Below are 27,660 nucleotides of genomic sequence, written 5' to 3'. Positions count from 1 at the left end.
GCAGCAGTAAAAGAGAAAAAAAGAAAAAAAAAAGTAACTGAGAAGAAAGAGGGTGGGTACCTTAAGCATCCGCTGAGGAGTCTCCAGGGAGAAAAGGATTTAAATTGTGACCCTTCAAATAGTTATTTGAACACAGCCAATAGATTAAGGTGTTCCAAATAAGGACAGCTAGCTGAAGAGGACACCAGGGACTCTCAGGGGAACATTACTACAAAGATATTGAAAGTTGGGATAGTAACCAACATATCTCGAAGCATCTTAGGGAAAGCTAATTTAATACACAGCTTATAGTTTCAGACCCTGACAGTAGACAAACCCTGGAGAAAATGAATACATATTTAAACAAACGAGCTGTGGAAAGTGTCCGTGGCCAAGAGCTAAGCAAAAACACTGGGTGAAAGACAAAGACAATTCAAAATGTAGGGAAAAAACTTTATGCACAAATAAATTGATCTGTTATTTATATAATGAAAAATTAGAAATAATCAATACCTCAATAAAGACATGGCAAAAAATAACCAATGGTTTATAACCTAATGGAATAAATGCAACTATTAAAGTATGCTAATGAAAATTATAATCAAATAAAATGACATAAAAAATGCACCTGACACTGAGAAGTGAAAAATCAGGTTACAAAATTATATATGTGATTTCTTTAACACTGCAAATTAAAAAAAAAAAACAGGTAGAAAATATAACAAAATATTTACAGTTGGTTATATCTGAACAATTGAATTATGGATTTTCCCTATTTTTTTCTCTACCTTCCAAATGTAATAACATACTATAATGAAATCAGAACATTAAAATACAGGCCCTAAAACTCGACAGACTCAGTTGCCAAACTGCCAACTTTATTTTGTCAAGATATTTAACAATATAAAAAAGTTCATATTTCTTCATGGTCATATCTTTTCCAGCTTTCAAAGATTCAATAGTAGAAACAGCCAAATGCTGCTACAACACAGAATAAACTGTCCTAAAAAACAAACGAAACAAAAAACAAACACACAAATCCAGAGTGTTAGTACTAATGAAAGACTAAGGGCAGCACAGACCTGAAATTAACATTATCTCAGATCTTTGCCAATTTTCAATCATGAAGACTTTTCCCCTTCTTCATGAAACATATTTTCTAGAATATAACTATAAAGTTGCCTCCCTCAAGACAGCTACAAAATTGCTTGCCAAAAGGGTAGTAGGATGGGTAAAGAATCAGATTTTCTGAATAAAGAAATGAAATGCAAACTAATGCACCTTATGTAATATTTATTCATAAAATAAATAGGCTGGAGTTCCCAATGTGGCGCAGCAGAAACAAATCCAACTAGGAACCATGAGGTTGGGGGTTCAATCCCTGGCCTTGCTCATTGGGTTAAGGATCCAGCGTTGCCATGAGCCATGGTGCAGTTGCAGATGCAGCTCGGATCCTCCATTGCTTCGGCTGTGGCATAGGCTGGCAGCTGTAGCTCTAATTTGAACCCTAGCCTGGGAACCTCCATATACTGTGGGTGCAGCCCTAAAAAGTAAAAAAAAATAAAAATAAAAACAATAAAAAATGAATATGCCCATTTTTCCTGATTTATCAAAGAAAAAAATGTAATGTATAAAATGCTTTGAGTTTCTTGGAGTAAGTGCATTACCCAATCCAAGGATATTATAGCATCACAAATAATAAAAATACATCACGTTGTCACAAACTCTGGATAAGGACAAATGGTCTCTGGTTGGTTGGTTGGTTGTTTTGTTTTTTTTTTTTTTAGGGCAGCACCTGTGGCATATGGAATTTCCCAGGCTAGAGGTCCAATTGGAGCTACAGCGGCTGGCCTACACCACAGCCACCACCACAGCAATGCAGGATCTGAGCTGCATCTGCAACCTACACCACAGCTCATGGCAATACCAGATCCTTAACCTACTGAGTGAGGCCAGGGATCCAACCCACAACCTCATGGTTACTAGTCAGATTTTTTTGCCCTGTGCCACAACGGGAACTCCTCTGGTTGTCTGTTCTTAATTGATAAAATTCATTTGTCCATCTTTTAACTTGGACTCTCAAAATGTTCTCCAGATCCTAGTTAAACTTGTTAAAATACTTTTTGAGGTACTTACTACAGGAGTTCCACCTGCCTCAGCAACTCCTAACCCGCTAACCTCACCTCCAGCCTGGCAATGATGGGAGAAAATATGAGTTCAAGTACCTGATTATTAACCAAAAGCAAATTCTTTGGTTAGCCCAGTTCCCTGGTTCCTTTCGTAGGATAACTGTAACTGTTCTAAAATAATGCTGCCTGTGCTGAGGGATCTATTTTTTGTTTGTTTCTTTGTTTTAATTTCCAACACCTTATGAATTGATACTTTCATAAAATAAAAAAGTAATAGCTAAGAAAATGAAATAAAAAGAGAAACATACAAATATAACCTAAACTTACTAGATTCGATGAATATAAAATTACCTTGTCAAATTCCCATGAGAGTTTCTAAACCGTTTACATACAATTCATGAATACTTGGTTAGGACCTGGAACAGTCTGCAGAATGGCACAGGTCTGTAGACCCCACTGTTCTTACAGTGCCACCAAGAGTTCTCCATTGGGATTGAGCCCTGGTTATCCACAGCAATTATCAGCTTAATAGCATATGCTTTTTTTCTCCCCTCTCTTATTTCCTCATCTTCCAACTGTCCTTCCTGGGATCTTCTCCCAAATAAAAAAGTACTTTAAGCTCTGAAAATGAAACCTAAATAAATAATCAACAAACTGAATTAATGGCATGGTAGTCTAAGTCAGCAAACTAGACCTGGCTCTCAAAAATTATCTTTAGACATCTCCCCACTAATCCTATGTTCTAAAATCTGATCCTGGTAATCTTTATTAAGTAATAATTGATAACCAAAATTTTAAATTGCATATTTGTTGATATGAATATTGTCTAGCCCCCATGGTTTATAAGCTCTCAACAAGCAGAAACCACGACTGCATGACTGTCTTATTCACCATTTTATTACTAGAAATAAAGGAATTTAATTATGGGTTACCCCCTACTATCTTCTCTACTTTCTTTCTTTATTTATTTATTTATTTATTTTTTTGCTTTTTAGGGCCACACCTGTGGCATATGTAAGTTCCTAGCTTAGGGGTCAAATTGGACCTGAAGCTGCTGGCCCACACCACAGTTACAGCAACACGGGAACCGAGCTGCGTCTGTGATCTATTCCACGACTCACAGCAACACCAGATCCTTAACCCACTGAGCGAGGCCAGGGATAGAACCCACTTCCTCGTGGATATTAGTCGGATTCATTACCACTGAGCCACAATAGGAACTTCCTCCTGTCTACTTTCTAAATGTAATAACAGATTATAACAAAATCAAAACATTAAAATATAAGGCCAGTACAGAAGCTGGCACATAATAGGATCTCAGAATTATTTATTGAATGAATGAATTGTATTATATAAAGACTCAGGGAAATAATGCAGTTTTAACTCCAAAAAGCAGGAAAAACCACAACCTTATTTTGATTCTTCCCCGAAAGAGCTGGTAAGTGAAGATTTACCATAGTACTTCCCACTATTTAGCATTTGATCCCTAGGGTAGCTGAATATAAAACTTTAGTAGGATCATAGAATTTTAGAGCTAAAAGGTGCCTTAAAATCATCTATATGAGTAGCCTCCCTATCTGGCAGTTATGTGTAATCTTGCAGGAAAGATTTTTAAAAATTGATTCACTGAACCAACCCCTGGCTTATTTGATCAGAATCTATTGAAGAGGGGCTCGGCATCTGTGTTTTAAACAAGTTTCTCAAATTTTTCTTAAGCAGGCACAGCCAGTCTTTGGGAAAATGTAGCACAACTTCCTAATGTAAGGGATACAATCAGAGAAAAGTTCAATGACTTACCTAAAGTCATTCAATTACAAAGTTACAGAACTAGAAATGGAACCTCTCTCCCAATTCGCTCAATCTAGTTCTTTTCTATGCTACCATCCTTTAATTCTGACTCTACTAATTCACACCCTGGGAGCATTTGTATAGAAGATAGGATCATTTCTGGAAACAAGTATAAAATAATTGCATATGATTGACCAAACATTCATGTCAAAACTTCCGAATGTTTAAATGAAACCTCTTTTTAAAAAGTCCTCTTTTTTTTTTTTTTTTTTTTCAGTCTTCTTAGGGCCACACTTGCAGCAGATGGAAGTTCCCAGGTAAGGGGCTGAATCAGAGTTGTAACCACCAGCCTACACCACAGCCACAGCAACACTGGATCCTTAACCCACTGAGCAAGGCCGGGGATGGAACCCAAGTCCTCAAGGATACTAGTCAAATTCGTTACTGCTAAGCCACAAACTTAGGGAACTCCAAAAAGTCCTCTTAATTTTTGCTTAGTTTTGAGAAATAGCTTTAAAATAAATTAAGTAATTTAATTACTGAAAGTAAAATCACTTTGCTCATAGAATCCCTGCCACCCAAATTTCTTTGCAGCTTAGCAAAGTGCTATATGACTCTTAGCACTAAATAAACCATGTTATTCCCACATTCAAATTTGTGAAGAGTTACATCTGTACACATGAAAGTGTCCTTGCCTATCAGAAGCACACTAGGTTCTGCCTTAATAACACAAAGGAACAGTAAAAGCATCTTATCCAGAAGGAGTCTCAGACAAATGTCTAAAACTAAAATGTCCTTCTCTTGGATATTTTAAAAATGTTAATAAGTAAATAAAACTGAAGTGTCCTCATATCTTAACAAATATTAAGTGATTTAATTTGGAATGACCACATGCCCTTAAAAAAAGTTCCCAAGTAGACTTACATTCATGAAAACATCATGCGTGCAGTTGTCAGTGTCAGCATCCCAGAAACAGCGAGCAGCCATACTAAAAAGTCAAAGAGAGAGTTATCAACAATATAACAAGGATCTAAACTACATAATATCTGCCATAAACAAGTTTTCCTTGATACGTTCTTATACATCAGTGCTTCCAAACCTTTTCACAGGATGACACACAGAAAGTCATATTTGTACAGCAGAGTATACCAGAAGGGCCTGGAATCATAGATAAGGCTGCTTGCAGCTGGAGGTGACCAGCCCAGACTCTGACTGGCTGCTTGGCAGCTGAAGAAGTCAGTATCTTGAAGTCTTTGGTAGTCTGGGTGGGAAGATCTATTACAAATTATTTCAGGTAAGATATCTGTGTGTAACTTTCACAGAAAATAATACCTAAGACTTATGACTGAAATGGACTCTATTCCTGCACAGTAAGATGAGAAGGTAGGTCTGGAAAGGACTCAACGAATTATCTAGTCCAACCTGATCATTTTATAGAGTCCTAGAAAAGAAAGGGGTAAACGCTGAACTAGAATTAAGTCTTCTATTTCTGAATCTGATATTACCTCTACAGGATACACCTCTAAATTCTAAAATTAGCCATTCTTCTCTCCTCAATTCTTGGGTAAGAAAAAATGTCAGTCAAAATAAAAGTCTATTTAAAAATGGAGGGTCATTTGACATCATTCTTGGAATGCTGAAGTCTTCTTAGATCTGATTCTGATTTCCTCTCCATCAAAGAACTTATGATAATTATAATTAAATAATGCCACTGTACAATTAAATAATACAGTCCTACAATTGTATTATTAATAACCATTTCTCTCCATGGCACAATGTAAAGTCTATAATGTCTTGTTTATCACATCACCTAGAATGGTGTAATGCCTTTATTGAAGAATCAATGAGATGGAACAAATTGTGAGGACATATTTATATAGTTACACTGTTTTTTAACCAACTTATGCATTTTATATTTTACTTATTTTCAGAGGGTGTATTATTTTTGTTATGCTTACCAGTTAAGTTATTCTTTTTACTATGCTATATAAAATATTTAATGGTATATAACACTTTCTTCTTTATAAATTTTAGTTGCATAATATAAAAATTTAATATAATGCCGATTTTTAAAGAAAAATTGAAATGTAATAGATAAAACTAAGTAGTAAAGATGAAAGCCATAAAATTGGGATAAAATATAGAATAAATTTCCTGTTTGTCTCAGCATATTTTCCATTCCACTTCTCCAGTGGGAGTCACTTAATCTCTTTCTTAAGACCCATGTTATAATAATCTGTGTGAATGTAATTGTGTGTAAATGTATGTATTTTATTCTGTAAAAATAAAAATAAATAAAAAAATTAAAATGGAAACACTTGGAAGTTCCCATTGTGGCTCACTGGGACTAGTATCCCAACTAGTATCCATGAGGATGAGGGTTCGATCCCTGCCTCACTCAGTGGATTAAGGATCCGGCATTGCTGTGAGTGTGGTGTAGGTTACAGATGAGACTAGGATGCAATGTTGCTGTGGCTGTGGTATAGGCCGGCAGCTGCAGCTCCAATTCAACCCCTAGCCTGGGAACTTCCATATGTCGCGGGTGCAGCCCTAAAAAGCAAAAACAAAAATATAAATAAATACATAAATATATAAATAAAAAAATAAAAATGGAAACACTTCAATACCCAGGAATATTGGATTCATAAATGAAATCATGGTATTTCTTAGCAATAAAATGCAGCCATTAAAGTTTTTTTTACAAAAATGCTTTAAGAACATGAAAAGATGTTCACCATATAATGTTAAGTTTAAAAAGTAATTTTAAATGCTTTATAGTTTTATTAAACATATGTCTATGATTCCTCATGAACATTTATGGCACTTACTTTGTGTTCCCCACTGGCCTAAATGCTTCACATGTATCAACTCACTTAATTCTCTGAAGTACGGTACTATTATTACACCCACTTAATAAACATGGAAATTGAGAGTCAGAGAAATTAAGCAAACTTGTCCAAGGTCATTCATAAAGTAAGTGACAAAGCCTGGCTATGAACCTAAGCAGCTCAGCTTCAAGTCTGTGGAAAACGATATACATATAACATACTATATTGGTTCAGTTTTAAAAGACTTTTTAAAGTTTACACAGAAGAGCTCCCCCAGCATAATATTTCACACATACTTTTTTCTTTTTCTCTTTTTTTCACACATTCTTAAATTTAAAAAGTTCCACCTATTTCTAAACTATAACAGTATGAAATAAAATTATTCTACTTAATTGATCAATCAATAAATATTTATTTAGCAACTACCATATGTCCAGAAAGGGTAAAATATGGCTTTGTCCTCAAACAATTCTCAACTTTATTTAGTGAAAAAAATTGGCACACATCAAAAAAATACAATAATGTATAGTGGTGCTAATTTATAGGTTATTAAAATTAAAAGGGATTATAATGTCTATCTAGTCCAAGCCTCCAAGTCCAAGTTGCATAACAGTTGAATATGTCTTCAGAAGTGCTAAAGAATTTTAGAGAATTTAGGAGAAAAAGCCAAAGAAGACTTCATGCAGGAAGTACTGCTTAAGCTGAGTAGAACCAAGTGAAAGCATGAATACAAAAATATATTTACAATTCAGTAATGAAAAACCAATAATCCAATCAAAAATGGGCAGAAGAGCTATATTGATATTTCTCCAAAGACACACAGATGGCCAACAGGCACATGAAAAGATCATCACTAATTATTAGAGAAATACAAATCAAAACTACAATGAGGTGTTATCTCACACTGGTCAGAACAGCCATCATAAAAAAGTCTACAGGGAGTGCCCATCATGGTTCAGCAGATTAAGGACACAAACTTGCCTCTGTAAGGATGTGGTTTTGATCTCTAGCCTTGTTCAGTGGGTTAAAGATCTGGTGTTGCTGTAAGCTACAGCGTAGGCTGCAGATGTGGCTTGGACTCAGTGTTGCCATGGCTGTGGTGTAGGCCTCAGCTGCAGCTCTGTTTCAACCCCTAGCCTGAGAACTTCTATATGCTGCCAGTATGGCCATTAAAAAAAAAAAAAAAAAAAGTCTACAAATAACAAATGCTAGAAAGGGTGTGGAGAAAAGGGAACCCTCTTACATTGTTGGTGGGAATGTAAATTGGTATAGCCACTATGGAAAATGGTATGGATGTTCCTCAAAAAACTAAAAATAGGAAGTTCTGAGGCAGGGGTTCAATTCCTGGCCTGGGAGCTTCCATATGTTGTACATGCAGGCAAAAAAAGAAAAGAAAAAAGAAAAACTTAAAAAACTAGAGTTGTGGGAGTTCCCTTCATGGGTCAGCAGAAACAAATCTGACTAGCATCCATGAGGACGCAGGTTTGATCCCTGGCCTTGATCAGTGAGTTAAGGATCTAGTGCTGCCATGAGCTGTAGTGTAGGTTGCAGACGTGGCTTGGATCCTGCATTGCTGCAGCTGTGATGTAGGCCAGTGGCTACAGCTCCAATTAGATCCCTAGCCTGGGAACTTCCATATGCTGCCAGTGCGGCCCTAAAAAGACAAAAAAAAAAAAATTAGAGTTTCCATATGAGCCAACAATTCCATTTCTGGGTATACAATCAGACAAAGCTATAATTTGAAAAGATACATGCACCCCTGTGTTTACAGCAGCACTATTTACAATAGCCAAGACATGGAAACAACCTAAATATCCATCAATAGATGAATGGATAAAGAAGATGTAATACACACACACACACACACACACACACACACACACACACACAAAATGGAATATTAGTCATTTAAAAGAATGAAATAATGCCATCTGCAGCAATATGATGGACCTACAGATTATCACAGTAAGTGAAGTAAGTCAAAACAAGAAAGACAAATACCGTATGATATGGTTTATATGTGGAATCTAAAATACAACACAAATCAACTTATCTATGAAACAAAAAAAGATTCATGGATCTAGAGAACAGACTTGTGATTGCCAAGTGGGAACGGTGGAGGAGAGAGAAGGATTGGGAGTTTGAGATTGGCTATATAGGATGGATAAACAAGTTCCTACTGTATAGCACAGGGAACTATATTCAATATTTTGTGATAAACCATAATGGGAAAAGAATATGAAAAAAACTATATAACTGAGTCACTTTGTTGTAGAGAAGAAATTAATACAACATTGCAAATCAATATACTTCAACAAAATTTTAGAAATGTATTTAACAAATATTTGTTCAGTATCTATCATATATGAGCAAAGTGCTAGATGCAAATAATACAAAGATGTCCTTGCCTTCAAATTGTCCTTGCCTTCAAATTGTGGTCTCTTTATAAAATTTCCCAATAAAAGAAACTAGGGCTCCTTGGAAAAATTCTAGGGCTATGGCTAGAAATGTACAAGATAAACCTGGGACATCTGGGTCATATCAAAACCCTGGGCTATACCAAAAAGAATATTGTTTTTAAGTATATAATGTATGTGTATATATATTTATACACATATTATATCTATTTATATTTATATAAAGTTGTTTCAAAAGACTTACAAGAAATATAATGGAACAGTCTGTGGCAGGCCAATGCTTCTACCAAGGTCAATGAGAAAAACTGGATTAAATGCATCTGAAAGCTGCTGAAGCAAACAGGGATGGGAGAGCCAAAATTCTGAGAAAGGTGACCAAAGAAGGTAAGCTGATATTCTGCAGCAAAGTTATCCCTGGGACATTTTCCAATTCTGGGCACAGTGCTAGAGGCTGAGAGCTTGAGCTTTGCCCAGGTGGAAGACCAAGTACTGAGGCGGAAAGAAACCAGCAGGATGGCTGGCAGCCTTACAGGGCTGGGGAGATAAAATTGGAGGCAAGAGGGACAAAGATCCCTGTAAGAAAGGAGAGAGAACTGCCACGTGGTAGGTTTCTCCTCAAGATGCGTGCTGAATTCTGAAACTGTGTAAGCAGAAACCTAAAAAGCTAAGTGTGGTAAGCAAAATAATGCCCCCCCCCATATGTCTATGTCCTAAACACCAGCACCTGTATGTTATATTACATGGCAAAAAGGTTTTATAGATGCTTAATTAAGGATCTTTAAATGGGGAGATTATCCAGGTGGGCTCAATGTCATCACAAAGGTCCTTAAAAAAGAAAGATCTAAGCAGGAGGGTCAGAGTCAGAGAGATATTGGAAGACGGAATGCCATTAGCTTTGAAGATGAAGGGTTTATGAGCTGAGGAACGTGGGTGGCCTCTAAGAGATGTAACAGGCAAGGGAATGAAGTCTCCCCTATAGCCTCCAGAAGGAATGCAGCCCCGCCAGCACCTTCGTCTTCGCTCAACAAAACCCATTCTGAATTTATGATCTCCAGAACTATAAAATAAAATATTTGTGCCTTTTTTGAGGAAGTGAATTCATTAAAGAAAAAGCCTCTGAAATGAACAGTAGTTTAATGCTGAGGAGACAGGGACTAAAACTCAGTACCTGCTGAGGGTGGGATCCAATGAACACTTCAAGATTCTTGGTTGACCACGTAGAGGGCTGCATTCAAGAAAGAATAGTCGGAGTTCCCGTCGTGGCACAGTGGTTAACAAATCCGACTAGGAACCATGAGGTTGTGGGTTCGATCCCTGCCCTTGCTTAGTGGGTTAACGATCCAGCGTTGCTGTGAGCTGTGGTGTAGGTTGCAGACGTGGCTTGGATCCCACGTTGCTGTGGCTCTGGTGTAGGCCAGTGGCTACAGCTCCGATTGGACCCTTAGCCTGGGAACCTCCATATGCCTCGGGAGTGGCCCAAGAAATAGCTAAAAAAAAAAAAAAAAGAAAGAATAGTGAGGAGTTCCAATTGTGGCTCCGTGGGTTAAGAACCTGACTAGTATCCATAAGGATGCAGGTTCGATCCCTGGCCACCCTCAGTAGTTTGAGGATCCAGCGTTGCCGTGAGCTGTGATGTAGGTTGCAGATGCGGCTCAGATCCCACGTTGCTGTGGCTGTGGTGTAGGTTGGCAGCTGCAGCTCTGATTTGACCCCTAGCCCAGGAACTTCCATATGCCTTGGGTGTGGCTGTAAAAGAGAAGGAAGGAAGGAAGGAAGGAAGGAAGGACGGAAGGAAGGAAGGACGGAAGGAAGGAAAAGACAGAGAGAGCCTTATTCAACTCAGCTCAGTACCTGACTGGATTAAGGTAAGCGGTCCATATTCAACCTTAATAAACAAAAGAAAGGGTAAACCTTCCCTGGAGGAAAATAATATCTGGAAGTTTTACAATTTTTTAACACAATGTCCAGGACTCAAACTTAAACTAGGCATACCAAAAGACAGAGCTATATGAAAGATTAACAAGACAAAAAAAAAATCAATGGAAATAGACACACATGTGATCCAGATACTAGACTAAGCAGACATAGCTGCTAAGACCAAAATGTAAAAAGAGAGGAGAGAGGGATGAAGGTGAATATAGATTTTTTTAAAAAGTCACTAGACAATTAGAATCTACAAAAAAAGAATTAAATGGAAATGCTAGACCTGAAAAATATAATAATAAATTAGGAATTCAGTAGGTTTAATAGCAGATTAACAGTTCCTGTCATGGTGCAGCAGAAACAAATCTGACTAGGAACCATGAAGTTTCAGGTTCGATCCCTGGCCTCACTCAGTGGGTTAAGGATCTGGCATTGCCGTGAGCTGTGGTGTAGGTCGCAGACATGGCTCAGATCTGGTGTTGCTGTGGCTGTGGGGTAGGCTGGCGGCTACAGCTCTGATTAGACCCCTAGCCTGGGAACCTCCATATGCCAAGGGTGTGGCCCTAAAAAGACAAAAAAAAAAAAAAATAGCAGATTAGACACAACAGAAAAAATGAATAGTGAACTGAGACAGGTCAACAGAAAAATATCCAAACTGAAGCACAGAGAGAAAAAACAAAAATTCAGAAAACAGCCTCATAAAAGACATGTGGATTAGAGTAAAAAGATCTAAATACATGTAGAGTCCATAAAGAAGAGCAGAGAGCAAAAGAAGCAGAGGCAATATTTAAAAAGATAATAGCCACATATAGCACCCAGATCTTAATTCCTTTTTTTTTTTTTTTCTTTTTTAGGGCTGAACTCGCAGCATATGGAAGTTCCCAGCCTAGGGATCAAATTGGAGCTGCACCTGCTGACCTATGCCACAGCCATAGCAATGTTGGAACCAAGCAGCATCTGTGACCTACATAGCAGCTTGCTTCAATGCTGGATCCTTAATCCACTAAGTGAGGCCAGGGATCGAACCCACATCGTCATGGATCCTAGTCCGTTCTTAACTCACTGAATCACAATGGGAACTCCCAGATCTTAGTTTCTTTTCTTTCTTTCTTTCTTTTTTTTTTTTTGTCTTTTCTATGGCCACTCCTGCAGCATATGGGGATTCCCAGGCTAGGGGTCTAATTGGAGTTGTAGCCACTGGCCTATGCCTGAGCCACAGCAATGAGGGATCCAAGCCACATCTGCAACCTACACCACAGCTCACGGCAATGCCAGATCCTTAACCCACTGAGTGGGGCCAGGGATTGAACCCTCAACCTCATCGTTCCTAGTCGGATTCGCTAACCACTTAGCCACGATGGGAATTCCAGATCTTAGTTTCTAATGACATTCTCCAATAACACAAACCAGGGCTCCTTAGAGAAATGGCTGATTTTAGGGCTAAGAAAGAAAATGGATGAGGCAGATCATCTTATAGTGCTAGTAAACAAGGAAGTGCTCAAAAAACTCACAATCGTAAGGCATGTCAAAAGGACCAGGGGTCAAATGAAAGAACTGCCAATGGCCAAAGCTGGAACAATTTGGGCAACAAGTAAATAAAGTAGTATTGGATTATAATCCAAAGTATAAAAATCCATAGTCTATAGTGAAATAAATGACTGAATAAAAAAGTAAATGGGAGAGAATAGACAAATCTTCTATGCTGAAAAATTCCAAATAATTTACTCTGCCCTCAGGGAGGTAGAGCATAACTCCTTGCTCCTTAATTCTGGGCTGCACATAGTGATTTCTTTGTAAAGAGTTCAGTATGGAAAGGGGAAGGCCTAGTAACTTCACAGTGAAAAGCTGACAAACACCACTTAGGCTGGGGTCAAAGTTAACATCAACAGTAATATATACTGTTGATAATACGGACTCAGATATGATATGAAAACAGCACTTTTGGAGTTCCCGTTGTGGCTCAGTACTACATGTATTTACATTCCTTATGGGAAAGAGATAGAAGGAAAGCATACATGGAACCCACAACCTCATGGTTCCTAGTCGGATTCATTTACCACTAAGCCACGACGGGAACGCCCAAGGATTTTCAGTTTTTAGATGTGATATCTTATTATGTTTAAAAAGGTCCTGGAGTTCCTGTTGTGGTGCAGTGGTTAACGAATCCAACTAGGAGCCATGAGGTTGTGGGTTCAATCCCTGGCCTTGCTCAGTGGGTTAACGATCCAGCGTTTCCATGAGCTGTGGTGTAGGTTGCAGATGTGGCTCAGATCCCGCATTGCTGTGGCTCTGGCGTAGGCCAGTGGCTACAGCTCTGATTAGACCCCTAGCCTGGGAATTCCATATGCCTTGGGAGCAGCCCTAGAAAAGACAAAAAATAAAAAATAAAAAGGTCCCGTAAAGGGTATTGTCCTTCATTGTTGGTGGGAATGTAAACTGGTACAACCACTATGGAAAACAGTATGGAGGTGCCTCAGAAAACTAAATATAGAACTACCATAGGACCCAGAAATCCCATTCCTGGACATACAGCTGGACAAAACTTTCATTGAAAGAGATACATGCACCCCTATGTTCATAGGAGCACTATTCACAATAGCCAAGACAAGGAAACAACCTAAATGTTCATCAACAGATGAATGAATTAAGATGTGGTATAAACACACAATGGAATACTCTCTATCTACAGAAAAGAAACAAACTCATGGACTTGGAGAACAGACTTGTGGTTGCCAGGGGGCGGGGGGGGGGTGTGTGGAGTCTGGAGTTAGTAGATGCAAACTACTGCATTTGGAGTGGATAAGCAATGAGATCCTGCTGTATAGTACAGGGAACTATATCTAGTCACTTGTGATGGAACATGATGGAGGATAGTGTAATAAAAAGAATATATATATATGTGTGTGTGTGTATATGTATATTAAATATATATATAAGAATATAATATATATAGTTGGATCACTTTGTTGTACAGCAGAAATTGACATAACATTGTAAATCAACTATAATAAAAAAATTTAAGTTAAAAAATAACTAAAGCTATAGAGAGACATAACAAATGTCCCTTATATTTTATTTATTCATTTATTTTGGCTGTACCCTTGACATGTGGAAGTTCCCAGGCCAGGGATCAAACCCATGCCACAGCAATGACCCAAGCAGCTGCAGTGACAACGCCAGGTCCTTAACCCACTGTGCCACAAGAGAACTCCTCAGTCCCTTATATTTTAGAGATTATATCCTGTGGTATTTACAGATGAAACGATATGAGGACTGGGATTTGCTCCAAAATAATCTGGTGGGGTAGGGAGAGTAGATGGAAATATAAATGAAACAACATGGGTATGGCTTGATAACCTTGAAGCTAAGTAACAGACACATGGGAGTCGCTTAGTCCCCACACTTTTGCATATGCTTGAAATTTTAGATGATAAGAATTGTAAAAGGAGGTGGAAAAAGCCTTGTATGTTTGATTCTGGTCACATCTAACAAAGTCAATCAGGACAAGCTTGAGGAGTTTATACCTTACTGGATTTGAAATAAACTCTATAGAGTTTAAGAAAAGAAAGTGAGATGCACTTCTGGGAGGTGGGTCTGGTATGTGAATTATAGAGGACAGAGATCAGAGTTTGGAAGTGCTGACAGGGGCTGCTAAGAAACCCTGGCATCCAGGTTACAGCACAAGCAGTGAGAGAGTAATGGCTATGTAAGATAAAAGAGGACGCCACACTTTTACACCTGAATCAATGGAACCTTGGTTAATACTGCAGGTGATAGAGAAATGAGAGCGACAGGCTGATTTAAGGAGAGGAAGGGAAAAGAAATTTGGAACTCTATTTCTATTTGACCACGTTAAACATTTGAACAGGGTAGCAAAGTATTTCTCAGTTTCTCTGAGGTGAGGAAATCTCCTGAAGCCTTTTGACCACATGGTAGAAGGCACCATGGTGAAGAACACTGTACTGGGAGTCAGAAGCCTGGCCTCTTGGAGTTCCCATCGTGATGCAGTGGAAACAAATCCAACTAGGAACCATGAAGTTTCGGGTGCGATCCCTGGCCTTGCATAGTGGGTTAAGGATCTGGCATTGCTGTGAGCTATGTGTAGGTTGCAGACTCGGCTCCAATATGATGATGCTGTGGCCATGGCGTAGGCCAGCAGCTGTAGCTCCAATTAGACCCCTAGCTGGGAACCTCCATGTACTGTGTGGGTGCAGCCCTAAAAAGCAAAAAAAAAAAAAAGTAAGAAGCAGCAGCCTGGGCTCTATTCATGACTCTGACATCAACAAGTTCTATAATTTTGAGCAAATCGTGCTGACCCTCATAAGTGTCATCACAAAGATCACAAAGTAAGGAGACACTAGAAAAACCGTAGTCTCTTCCCAATCTAACACTCTATAGTGAAAAATTCTCAGTGATGGTATCTACAGGATTTTTTTAATTCATTCAGCAAATATTTTTGTACTTTCTTACAAAATATAAGACTAGGCACTGTTTATAAAGCCACAAGAAATGACAGGAAATACAGATTTTTTTATTATTTTATTTTTATTTTTTATTTTTTTGTCTTTTTGCCATTTCCAGGGCCACTCCCGCGGCATATGAAGGTTCCCAGGCTAGGGGTCCAATCAGAGCCGTAGCCGCCAGCCTACACCAGAGCCACAGCAACTCGGGATCCAAGCCGCGTCTGTGACCTACACCACAGCTCACGGCAACGCCGGATCGTTAACCCACTGAGCAAGGCCAGGGATCGAACCCACAACTTATGGTTCCTAGTCGGATTTGTTAACCACTGAGCCATGACGGGAACTCCAGGAAATACAGATTTTGAATTTGCCAATACAAGAATGATGGTTTGAGGTCATGAGAATGAATGAGTTTGTTGAAGAAGCACAGAGAAGAGCAGAAGAATAAGAAATGAGCCATGAAGAAAGCTCAGAGCTAGAGAAGTAGGGAAAAGGAGGAACAAGTAAAGGAGAGAATTATCAGTTAGAAAAACAGAAGAGAAACAAATTAGATAAGTGACCAAAAATAAATAAATAAATTTTAAGAAACAGAAGCCCAGGTCAATAACAAGAGCTATTAAAAACTACCTCAGAAAATTTTCAAGACATTAATTTAGCCCAACAGCAAAAAAACCAATCAATCAATGGAAAAATGGGCAAAAGACCTGAACAGACTCTTCTCCAAAGAAGATATACAGATGGCCAACAAACACATAAAAAAATGCTCAACATCGCTGGTTATAAGAGAAATGCAAATCAAAACTACCATGAGATATCACCTCACACCAGTCAGAATGGCCATCATTAATAAGTCCACAAATAACAAGTGCTGGAGGGGCTGTGGAGAAAAGGGAACCCTCCTGCACTGTTGGTGGGAATGTAAACTGGTACAGCCACTATGGAGAACAGTTTGGAGATACCTTAGAAATCTATACATAGAACTTCCATATGACCCCACAATCCCACTCTTGGGCATCTATCCGGACAAAACTCTACTTAAGAGAGACACGTGCACCCGCATGTTCATTGCAGCACTATTCACAATAGCCAGGACATGGAAACAACCCAAATGTCCATCGACAGAGGATTGGATTCGGAAGAGGTGGTATAGATACACAATGGACTACTACTCAGCCATAAAAAAGAATGACATAATGCCATTTGCAGCAACATGGATGGAACTAGAGAATCTCATACTGAGTGAAATGAGCCAGAAAGACAAAGACAAATACCATATGATATCACTCATAACTGGAATCTAATATCCAGCACAAATGAACATCTCCTCAGAAAAGGAAATCATGGACTTGGAGAAGAGACTTGTGGCTGCCTGATGGGAGGGGGAGGGAGTGGGAGGGATCGGGAGCTTGGGCTTATCAGACACAACTTAGAATAGATTTACAAGGAGATCCTGCTGAATAGCATTGAGAACTTTGTCTAGATACTCATGTTGCAACAGAAGAAAGGGTGGGGGAAAAAATGTAATTGTAATGTATACATGTAAGGATAACTTGATCCCCTTGCTGTACAGTGGGAAAATAAAAAAAATTATAAAAAAAAAGAAATTAATTTAGGAGAATGGTAGGACCAAAAACCAGGCAACAAGGAATATGGGAGGAAACACGTAACAAATAAACACATATACATAATATCTCTCTGGGTGTATATATACATAAATCCTAAAAGACGTAATAGCCTACAGATACTATGAACAGTGAGTTACCCCATGGAGCCCACCCAGACTGTCCATCTCACTGCTCAGTACCAGAATCTCTTCAGTTCACAGCTTCATTTTATTACCCACCAAGAAACATATAAAAATAAAAACAAGAGGAAGTTCCCATTGTGGCACAGCCGAAGGGAATCCGACTAGTATCCATGAGGATGCAGGTTCAACCCCTGGCCTTGCCCAGTAGGTCGGGTATCCTGTGTTGCTGTGGCTATGGTGTAGGCTGGCAGCTGTAGCTGCTCCAATTTGACCACTAGCCTGGGAATTTCCATATGCCACGGCTGTGGCCCTAAAAAGCAAAAAATAAAATAAAATAAAAAATAAAAACAAGAAAGAAAAACCAACTACTCACAATACTCCTTCCCCTCTTTGTTCTCCAATCACTACTTGCACCACCATTTTATATCGGTCAAATCCCATTCCTGGAAAGAAAAAAAATAAGAAAGTTTTCTATGAACAAATAAGGGTAAAATTACTTAACAAAGGCAAATTTGCCTAGAATGAACATTAGCATTCAATCTACAAGCCCTTACTGAGTATGATTATAAGCATGAGAGTCAGAGAGACTTGGAGACAAATTAGGAAGTGTATAGGTTATTTAACTTTTCAGTTTAAGTCTTCCTCGATTGGTCAGTGGGAATATCACCACCTTCCTCCTGGGGATGTTGTGAGGTTAAATGAGAGAAGCTTCCTCCTGTCTCTACCCATTTCTCTTCCATAATAATCTCAATAGGTCTTAGCTTCCTTCCTTTCTCCCCTACTCTAGTCAGGTACAAGCTAGGCCCCCAAGATACAGAGATAAATAAGATACTCTTCTTCCCTTAAAGAACTCATGGTAGGAGTTCCCACTGTGGTGCAGTGGGTTGAGGATCCAGCATCACTGCAGCTGTGGGGTAGATTGCAGCTGCGGCTCAGATTTGATCCCTGGCTTGGAACCTTCCATATGCTATAGGTGCAGCCAAAAAAAACCCCCAAAAACCAAAAATCTCAAACAAACAAACAACAACAAAAGAACTCACAGTAGTTGAGAAGGCAAATGTGGAAAATAAAATGAAATGAAATATAGTAATAATTCAAAGAGTGGCATGTTTAAGGTACATTGGAAGCAAAGAGCTGGGAGACTCATCTCTTTGGACAGTGGAGAAGGGATGACCAGAAAAAATTTCTTGGAGGATGAGATACATGAGCTGAGTCCTGAAAGATGTGTGGGAACTTACCAACTGGACAATGGAGAGGGATAGCATATGCAAAGATATAGAGCATGGGATCTTTAGAAAATTGCAAGCTGTTCAGTAAGATAGAACATAAACCATAAGTGGAGTTCCCTTGTGGTGCAGTGGGTTAAGGATCTAGTGTTGTCATTGCAGCAGCTCGGGTTGCTGCTGTGGCATGGGTTTGATCCCTGGCCCAGGAATTTCCACATGCCGTGGGGGTGGGGGGGGCCCTAACACAACCCAGCTGCTTCGCCAGAAACTATACTGCTAAAAGAGCAAAATCCTGATAATTCTTACCAACATAAAATTTAAGGGACAGAAAACTGAATGGGTACTTTTAACTTCTCTCTTTTCTAATCAAGGAATAGTGGAAACAGTTTTTAAAAAATTGTGAAATAGGCAAAGTTAACACAGAGCCAACTCTCTGATGAACGTAAAAGCTCCAGGATTATACAGTAAGTTAGCAAATAATCTGAACACTTACAGGAATCCTCCCATGTAGGACATGAACCCTAATTCAAGATACTTAACAAACTCTCAGAAGGAGACAGAGCCCAAGTTATTTTTAAAAGTCATTGCACATAGGGAGTTCCTGTTGTGGCACAGGGGAAATGAATCTGACTAGGAACCATGAGGTTGCGGGTTCGATCCCTGGCCTTGCTTAGTGGGTTAAGGATCCAGTATTGCTGTGAGCGGTGGTGTAGGTCGCAGACACGGCTCAGATATGGCATTGCTGTAGCTCTGGCATAGGCTGGCAGCCGTAGCTCCAATTCAACCCCTAGCCAGAGAATCTCCATATACCACTGGTGCGGCCCTAAAAAGCGAAAAAAAAAAAAAAATCACTGCACATAGTTGAATCGAGCTTCCTCATTCTCTAGCTATTTCTCTTCCTCTTTTTCTCATACCCATGCTTTAGAAATGTGGCTAGAATATCAAGTACTCAGCCCTTAAAACACAATTCTGAGGGGAAAATAAAATAGTCTTAGATACAGTGAGAAGAGAGTTTTAAAAAAACTAAAATAAAATCACCCACATCACATCAAAGCAAAATGAAAAGAAGCTGAGTAGCAATATGCAAAGGTACAACAGCAAAAACAAACCAAATAGCAAGAAAAGAAAGATACTGTTTAAAAAACAAAATAACTCTGGAATTCCCGTCGTGGTGCAGCAGAAACGAATCCGACCAGGAACCATGAGGTGGAGGATTCGATCCCTGGCCTCGCTCAGTGGGTTAAGGATCTGGCATAGATGTGAGCTGTGGTGTAGGTTGAAGATGCGGCTTGGATCTGGCGTTGCTGTGGCTGTGGAGTAGGCCAGTGGCTACAGCTCTGATTGGACCCCTAGCCTGGAAACCTCCAAATGCCGCCGGTGTGGCCTTAAAAAGACAAAAAAATAAAAAACAAAATAACTCAACCTAGGAGATCATATAAGTTAAGGAAGAAAGAGAAATCCGTCACAACTGATTCACAATATGGAGAAGAACATAAACTCACATATTCAATAAAATAAGAACTCAGATTATAAACCAACAGAAAGATGAAAAGGGAGATTATAGCCCTAGGAAACAAGCTGAATACTCACAAACTAATAAGAGAGAGAGAGATAATATTTTAAAAATGGCAAGACACAAAAGTTTCCTCATGGCTCAACACGTTAAGGATCCAACAGTGTCATTGCTGTGACTTAGGTCACTGCTGTAACGTGGGTTTGATCCCTGGTCCGGGAATTTCTGCATGCTATGGGCAAGGCCAAAAAGAAGAAGAAAGAAAAACAAAAAGGCAAGAGACAGATCAAACACAAATGAAAACTGAATTATTGGGAGTTCCTGTCATGGTTCAGTGGTTAATGAACCCGACTAATAACCATAAGGTTTGGGGTTCGATCCCTGTCCTCGCTCAGTGGGTTAAGGATCCGGTGTTGCCCTGAGCTGTGGTGTAGGTTGCAGATGTGGCTCAGATCTTGCATTGCTGTGGCTGTGGCGTAGGCCAGCGGCTACATTAGACCCCTAGCCTGGGAACCTCCATATGCCAGGGATGTGGCCCTAAAAAAGACCAAAAAAAAAAAAAAACCTGAATTATTGACTTACGGTAATCATAAGTATATGTCAAAGAAAATGGAAGAAATTATGGCAGAGAAAAGCTATTGAGCATCGGCGTTAAGGATAGCTTTCTCTCTTTTTTTTTTTTTTTTTTGCTTTTTAGGGCTGTACCTTTGGCATATGGAGGTTCCCCAGCTAGGGATCTAGTCAGAGTCTTTAACCACTAAGCCACTGTGGGAACTCCAAGGATAGCAGTCTTTAAGCAGAGAACATCAGATTGCCCTCAGATTTTTCCACAGTAACATTCAATGAAAGACAGTGAAGCATCATCTATAAGATTTTCAAAAAATAATTACCTCAAAATATTATATTCATCCAAAATATATTCTGATTATAGGCTTTCTCAAACATGAAAGAATCCAGGGTATAGAGCATTTCTGAGCTCTTCCTGAAAAAACTTAAAACAAAATCTCATCAGGTAAGAACTGAACCAGAAAAAAACTCAGTAATGGAAACAGTATGATGAAAGGACTAAATAGTAAGCAATCATTTCATTTAAATACAGAATTAATGCTATAACACTACAGGAAATAATCTATAGCATACCATTGTTTTTAAAGTATTTATCTGTATACACACATGGAAAAGAGCTCTGATGCAATGTTCACCTAATACTGATGTTTTTTTATGACTGGAGGCATTGGGAGTGATTTTTTTCTTGATTTTATTTATTTTTCTACAGTTTGTTTTTTTATAACGAGCATGTTTTGTTTTGGGCTATAGCGTGCAGCAGCTTGATGTGGGATCTCAGTTCCCAGATGAGGGGCTGAACCCAGGCCACAGCAGTGAAAGCACTGAATCTTAACCACCAGACCACCAAGGAACTCCCCATGAGGGTATTGTTTTTAAAAAATAATTTTAATAGTGAATTTTCATTAACTATCTGTAAACAAAAATGTTTTTTCTTTTTTTTTCTTTTTTTTTGTCTTATTGCTATTTCTTGGGCTACTCCTGTGGCATATGGAGATTTCCCAGGCTAGGGGTCTAATCGGAGCCGTAGCCACCAGCCTACGCCAGAGCCACAGCAACTCAGGATCCGAGCCGCATCTGCGACCTACACCACAGCTCACGGCAACACCAGATCGTTAACCCACTGAGCAAGGGCAGGGACCGAACCCGCAACCTCATGGCTCCTAGTCGGATTCGTTAACCACTGCGCCACAATGGGAACTCCAACAAAAATGTTAATATACTAACAGTTCATTTGGGTGATGGAAATAGAATCACTCTTTTTCTTTTTTGTATTTTTCTATTTCTAAAAATTAAAACATTAATAAAAATAAGATACACCAAAGTCTTTTTTTTTTTTTTTTGTCACTTTGCCATTTCTTGGGCCGATCCTGCGGCACATGGAGGTTCCAAGGCTAGGGGTTGAATTGGAGCTGCAGCCACCGGCCTACACCAGAGCCACAGCAACATGGGATCTGAGCCGCATCTGCGACCTACACCACAGCTCACAGCAACACCGGATCCTTAACCCACTGAGCAAGGGCAGGTATGGAACTTGCAACTTCATGGTTCCTAGTCGGATTCGTTAACCACTAAGCCACAACGGGAACTCCCCACTAAAGTCTTAAATAGTATTAACTACCATGAGTAATAGAATTTTACATAACTTTTAGAAACCAATTTGTGTGTACTGTCCAGGTTTATTACAATGAAAATGTATTGCTGTTACAAAGACATTTCTTCCTTCCAAAAAAAATCTTTAAAGAAGGGTAGACAGAAAGAAAGGATTTTTCAGATGGTATAATATTAACAAAAGGGAGCGAGAGAGACAGAAAGACAAAGAACGGGGAGGAAGAGCAGGAGCTCTGCTCTGCAGATGGAGAGAGTGCAGGAGCAGAGCGCCAGTAGGGTAAGTAGTTAAGGACTCAGTGGGAGAGATGGACTCAGGTCAGACTATGAGGCTGAGGACTTGATTTATTGGCAGGTAAACCATCAAAAAGTATGCGGCAAAGGAGCCCCTGTACTCTCTGGTCTTTCTGCGTATAAGGATTTCTTGAATAGCAATTTGGTACAATGGCTTTTACTCGTTCCCACCACCTACCAAAACAGACAGGCGTAAAAGTTACCAAATAATTGAACAGACTAGACACTGAAGAAAAATTTGTGTTTAACAGAATCCACAGCTTATGTCCCTTGTTCGAAAATAAAGGAGACAAAGGGGTAAAATTGGATGTTTAATGGAAGCAAGTCATTTCCAATTATCACCACTATTACCTTTTAATTTATCTTTAATATTTTCTGATAAACGTTTTGTGAGCTGAGGCATTTCTTCTGGAGAGTATTCAGCATTTGCCAGTTCCTCCTTGAGCACAGCATGAATACAGTCTTTAACCACAGAGGGTCTGAACCTAAAGAAAAGAGTTGGCAACATCTCATTGGTGACTCCAAAACCCTAACTCACCTTCACAGCTCAACTTCCCCAAGTTTTTTTTTTTTTGTCTTTACAATCATTTAATCCTTCTTTTTCATATTTTTATTATAAAATAAAAACAAGAAAACAAATCATATTCAACACTTGTCTCTCCAGTCTGGACCGCTCCCCTGAACTTCAGAGCACACATTCCCACCCATATTCCCATCTAGATGTCTAGTAGGCAGCTCAGATTTAATACATCCAGTGCTGAGCTTCTGATCATCTCCTCTCTAGGTCCTCATTTCAATCAACGGTAACGCCATTCTTGCAGTTCAAGCCAAAAACCTTGGTGTCAGCTTCGTTGCCTTTCTCTCTCACACAGCTGACATCCCATTGATAAGCAAATCTTAGCAGTTCCACCCTCAAAGTAATCTAAAATTCAACCATTCTCACCACCCCACTACCTCCACCTTCCTCCAAGTCACCTTTACTTCCTGCGTGGATTACGATGGCCTCCTAACAAGTCTCTGTGTCTGCCTTTGCTCCTAGATCCTATTTTCAGTACAGCAACTAGACTGGTGCTATCAAAATATGTGTCAGATCATAACACTCCTCTGTTCAAAATACCCCAAATATTTCCCACCTCACTCAAGTAAAAGCAACATTCCGTGATTTGCAAAGTCCCATGTGATCTATCCTACCGAACCCTCTGACCTTGTTTTCTACTACTTTGCCCCTCTTTCTCCCCACTTAGGCTACACTGGCCTTCCCTATGTTCTTTGTTCTGCACTTGCTGTTAACCTCTGCTTGAAGTTCAATCCTGCTCTTTATATGCATAGCTAGTTCCTTCATTTCTTTAAAGTCTTTATTCAAAAGTCACTTTCCCAGGAGTTCCCTTGTAGCTCAGCAAGTTGAGGATCCAGCATTGCCACCACTATGGCTCTGGTTGCAGCTGTGGTGTGGGTTTGATCCCAGGCCCAGGAACTTCCACATGTGAGGGACCCAGCCAAAAAAGGAAAAAGAAAAAGTGGAGCACTTTCCCTAGCCACTCTAAAACTTCCACCCTCCTACCACATCACTTTATAGCTCCCTTTCTGGAAGTTATTACTATACTATACAGTTCACTTACGTATTCTTGTTCATTGTCCTACCCAGCTAGAACACAAGCTAGCTCAAGGCAAGGCTTTTTATCTGTCTGGTTTACTGTTATATCCCCATTCCTAGAATAGCACCCAGCACACAGTGGACAATAATTTTTTTGAAGAAATGAACTACTGAATACACGAATTCAGAGAAAAAAAAAAAGTCTCCCCTAATTTTACCACCCTAACAACAGTATTAGCATTTCAGTTGTATTTATTACATATTACACCACCATGTATCTTTTCTGGGTTATTTTATATCCTATCAGTTGATTTGCCTATCATTACCAGAATTTTTTTTTTCTTGTCATTTTGCCATTTTTTGGGCCGCTCCCTCGGCATATGGAGGTTCCCAGGCTAGGGGTCGAATTGGAGCTGTAGCCGCTGGCCTATGCCAGAGCCACAGCAACACGGGATCCGAGCCGCATCTACAACATACACCACAGCTTACGGCAATGCCGGATCCTTAACCCACTGAGCAAGGCCAGGGATCGAACCCGCAACCTCATGGTTCCTAGTCAGATTCGTTAACCACTGAGCCACAATGGGAACTCCAACCAAAATGTTTTAAATGTTGAGCTTATAATGTGGTTTAGTATTTGGTAGTACTAAGTGGCCCCTTATTACTTTCTAACAGTATTTTCTTCAGTCTCTTGCCTGCTCATTCTTACAGGTGAACTTTAGAATCATGGACAAATTTCTAGGTTTGATCTGTTCAAAATATGGTCTTCCTATTAACAAACATCCTATATCTGGCTCTTCCCTTAAGCCTTTTCCACTCTCAGTAAAATGTTAAAAGTTTTCTTCAAACAAGTCACACATAATCTTACAGGACTATTCCTACATAATACATATTTGTTGTTAATCTTGTTCTGTTTTACAACAGAAACACAGGTGAATGGCATTCTATGCATTTAGACTGTTTTACCAAGATAATTGAACATTTTTTTAAATGTCCCTTCTGCTCTCCAGAAAACTGCTATTACATTTACCACATTGTAACCAAAGTTCTTGGCTTGCAGTATTTGCCAGGCATTTGACTCAGGAAGTAGTTTCAAGTAACAGAGGAGGGGCTTGGGAAAATCTTTTTTTTTATTAATTTACATTTTTATCTTGTGGAAATGAAGTTAGTGACGGATCCTAGAGCCCTAACTAACTGTCCTCTGCACAAGACTTTGTGCCTTAATTCTGGGAAGGTATTGGGGTAGCGGGCCAAAGGCCTCTAGGTACTATCTAAGACAGGTCCCCTGTCCTGCAAAGAAGTTAGCGCATTCTGGCATATGTGTGCACACAGCAACCCTCAAAACATGGCCGAATGTTGTTTTCTGCCCCTCTCTTTATTCCATCCATCTCAATTCCTTTGTGCCCTCTTTCTGAATCTCCCAGAGTCAACACCCACCGCACTAGTCTAAGGCGGTCCCAGCGCTCTAACACTGCACCTGCAGGTCTGATCCTCTGCTGCCCCCTGTAGCTGGAAGCTTAAGGAGAACTGCGCCCCTACCTCCCTGTCCCCAAGCTCCGTCTCTAGCCCCGCCCCCCTCCAGTCCCGCCCCGCCCCCGCCCCCACCCGCTTCCCAAGGCCCAGGCTACCAGGCGAGCTCCGCCTGCTAGAGGCAGACATCTCACGGGTCGCCCCCGCAACATCCCGTTCGCTACCCGCCTTTGCTGGAAAATGGGCCGCAGAATGTAGGTGTTCTCCGACTCCCCGGCGGTCTTTTCAGTCTCAGGCGGCCCATCGACCGCAGAGAAGGACGCGCCCACAGAAAAGGACTGGGAGACCGACATGGCTTAATCTTCTTCGCCTCCGTCTTTCTCGCGAAGAAGGCTTAGCGAGTGGCCGTACGGAGCTGGGAAACCTTCGCCAGGGCACCGTCGCCAGGGCGACAAGGCCGCCTTTGGCCCTGACGTGACGCTGCCCCGCGCTCTGCGCTGTGTGGCCCGCCCTTCTCAGCGGGCTCTCGCCAGCCTCCGCCCCGCGCCTGCGCACCAGGTGCTGGACCGGAACTGACCATGTTGAGTGACCTTAACTTCGGAAAAGAGTGGTTTGTCTCTCTCGGTTTTACAAAGCACTTCAACAGACGGCAGCTCTTACTAACCGCGCTGCAATCTTAGGAAGTGATAGAGAAGCTGAGGCCCTAGGAGGTTCGAGATTACACAACTAGTAAGCGGCAGGTGAAGTAAGCTGGACCCTGTGAGGGGTTCCAGTGACAGATCCTCTGTTTCGCATTTCTTGTGAAAAAACTTTAGTCTCCTGTGTCTCACTGAGTCCCAAAGAAATGATCCCAACAGTTAATGATTAGAAAAATGGAAAAGCAGGCATGGAGAAAAAGCAGTCAAGCAAGAAATTATAAAGAGATACAGGATTCCTATTTTCTCCTTGAGGGATTCGGATGCACTTTCTAAAGTTGTTTTTACAGACACGCAAGACCCCGCTAGATTACAATTTATGACCGCAAACGCATAGACCACGGACTAATTGGAGCCCGAGATTCTCGACGATTGAGGTTCCTGAAACTTCCTTCTGTTATCACATCACTTAGCCAATCAGAAGAATGTCGACGACCTGTTCATGAGCCCTGTGACCCTCACCCTTAATGTCGTCTTAAAAGCCGTTGGAAAATTTGCGTCTTTTAAGCACTAAAATAGCACTGTGCTTTTCTACTCCACAACCCAGCGTCACTAGATTAGCTTTGCTGAGCTTTGGGCAAGGGGACCCAAGTTTCTTTAGGTAACATAGGGACCTGACCCTCATCAAAAGTCTTCAAACTCCGGCCCACAGGCCAAATCCAGCCTTCACCCTGTTTTGTGCAACTTGTGAACAGGTTTTATATGTTTAAATGGTTGGGAAAAATCAAAAGAATAATATTTCATGAAAAGTGAAAATTACAGGAAACTTCAATTTCAGTCTCCATAAAGTCTTATTGTAACACAACCGTGCTCACTTATATATTGTGGAGTTTTTGTGCTATACTGGCAGAATCAAGCAGTTGTAAAAAGAGACCATGTGGCCTTCAAAGTCTAAAACATCATCTGTCCCTTTACAGAAAAAGTTCGCAGTGTCCTGCTCTAACCCATAACTGCCAACCTGTAGTTCTCCCAGCCTCATGTACACTCCTGATAACAGGGCAAAAGTCAGAAAGGAGCAGACTTAAGATGCATTTCCTGCTTGTGAGCACCAGTCCCTTGTTCTGTTTTAGAAAGCTGTGTGGGAAAAAAAAAAGAAAAGAAAAAGAAAGCTGTGTGATCCTGCTAGCCTCAAAAACTAAGAAAAGAAATTCTCCCAATATCCATCTTGACCAAAGCTCCCCAAGTGGAAGAGAAGGAGGTCCTCTGCGTTCTGAGTTCCACATCTAAGGAGCTGTGGCATCACAGTTCTCCTCCACCCACACCATCCTGTGTCTTCCCTCCATGCTCTTTTTCTTTTTTTCATTACTCAATGAATTTATTACACTTATAGTTGTATAATGTCCCCTCCATGTTTTTGAGTATTCTTTTCCCTCAGCCTTTCCTTCCTTCTCTGCTAGGCTAACCATTTCAAGAATCAGTTCA

At 40.1% G+C, this 27,660-nt stretch overlaps 1 protein-coding gene across 1 annotated transcript; it reads right to left on the bottom strand.

Annotated features, from left to right (window-relative positions):
• Nucleotides 1-836: 836 nt before the first annotated feature.
• Nucleotides 837-26,071, bottom strand: DYNLT2B (dynein light chain Tctex-type 2B). Its single transcript, XM_047789760.1, has 5 exons — nucleotides 25,772-26,071; nucleotides 22,831-22,964; nucleotides 17,648-17,717; nucleotides 4,821-4,884; nucleotides 837-982 (listed from the first exon to the last, which is right to left on the bottom strand). The coding sequence occupies exons 1-5, from the start codon at nucleotides 25,894-25,896 to the stop codon at nucleotides 935-937; spliced, it is 441 nt and encodes a 146-aa protein (XP_047645716.1). The 5' UTR covers nucleotides 25,897-26,071; the 3' UTR covers nucleotides 837-934.
• Nucleotides 26,072-27,660: the final 1,589 nt, after the last annotated feature.

This window comes from Phacochoerus africanus, chromosome 1 (assembly GCF_016906955.1).
Source record: "Phacochoerus africanus isolate WHEZ1 chromosome 1, ROS_Pafr_v1, whole genome shotgun sequence".
Classification (NCBI taxonomy): Eukaryota; Metazoa; Chordata; class Mammalia; order Artiodactyla; family Suidae; genus Phacochoerus; species Phacochoerus africanus.
This window is presented reverse-complemented; position numbering and strand designations above follow the sequence as displayed.

Coding starts and splice junctions, on each gene's coding strand:
- DYNLT2B (XM_047789760.1), bottom strand. CDS start 25,896: ATGTCGGTCTCCCAGTCCTTTTCTGTGGGCGCGTCCTTCTCTGCGGTC. Junction 17,718..22,830: donor TATTAAAGATAAATTAAAAG/GTAATAGTGGTG, acceptor TTTTCTTTCCAG/GAATGGGATTTGACCGATAT. Junction 983..4,820: donor CGCATGATGTTTTCATGAAT/GTAAGTCTACTT, acceptor TTTGTTTTTTAG/GACAGTTTATTCTGTGTTGT.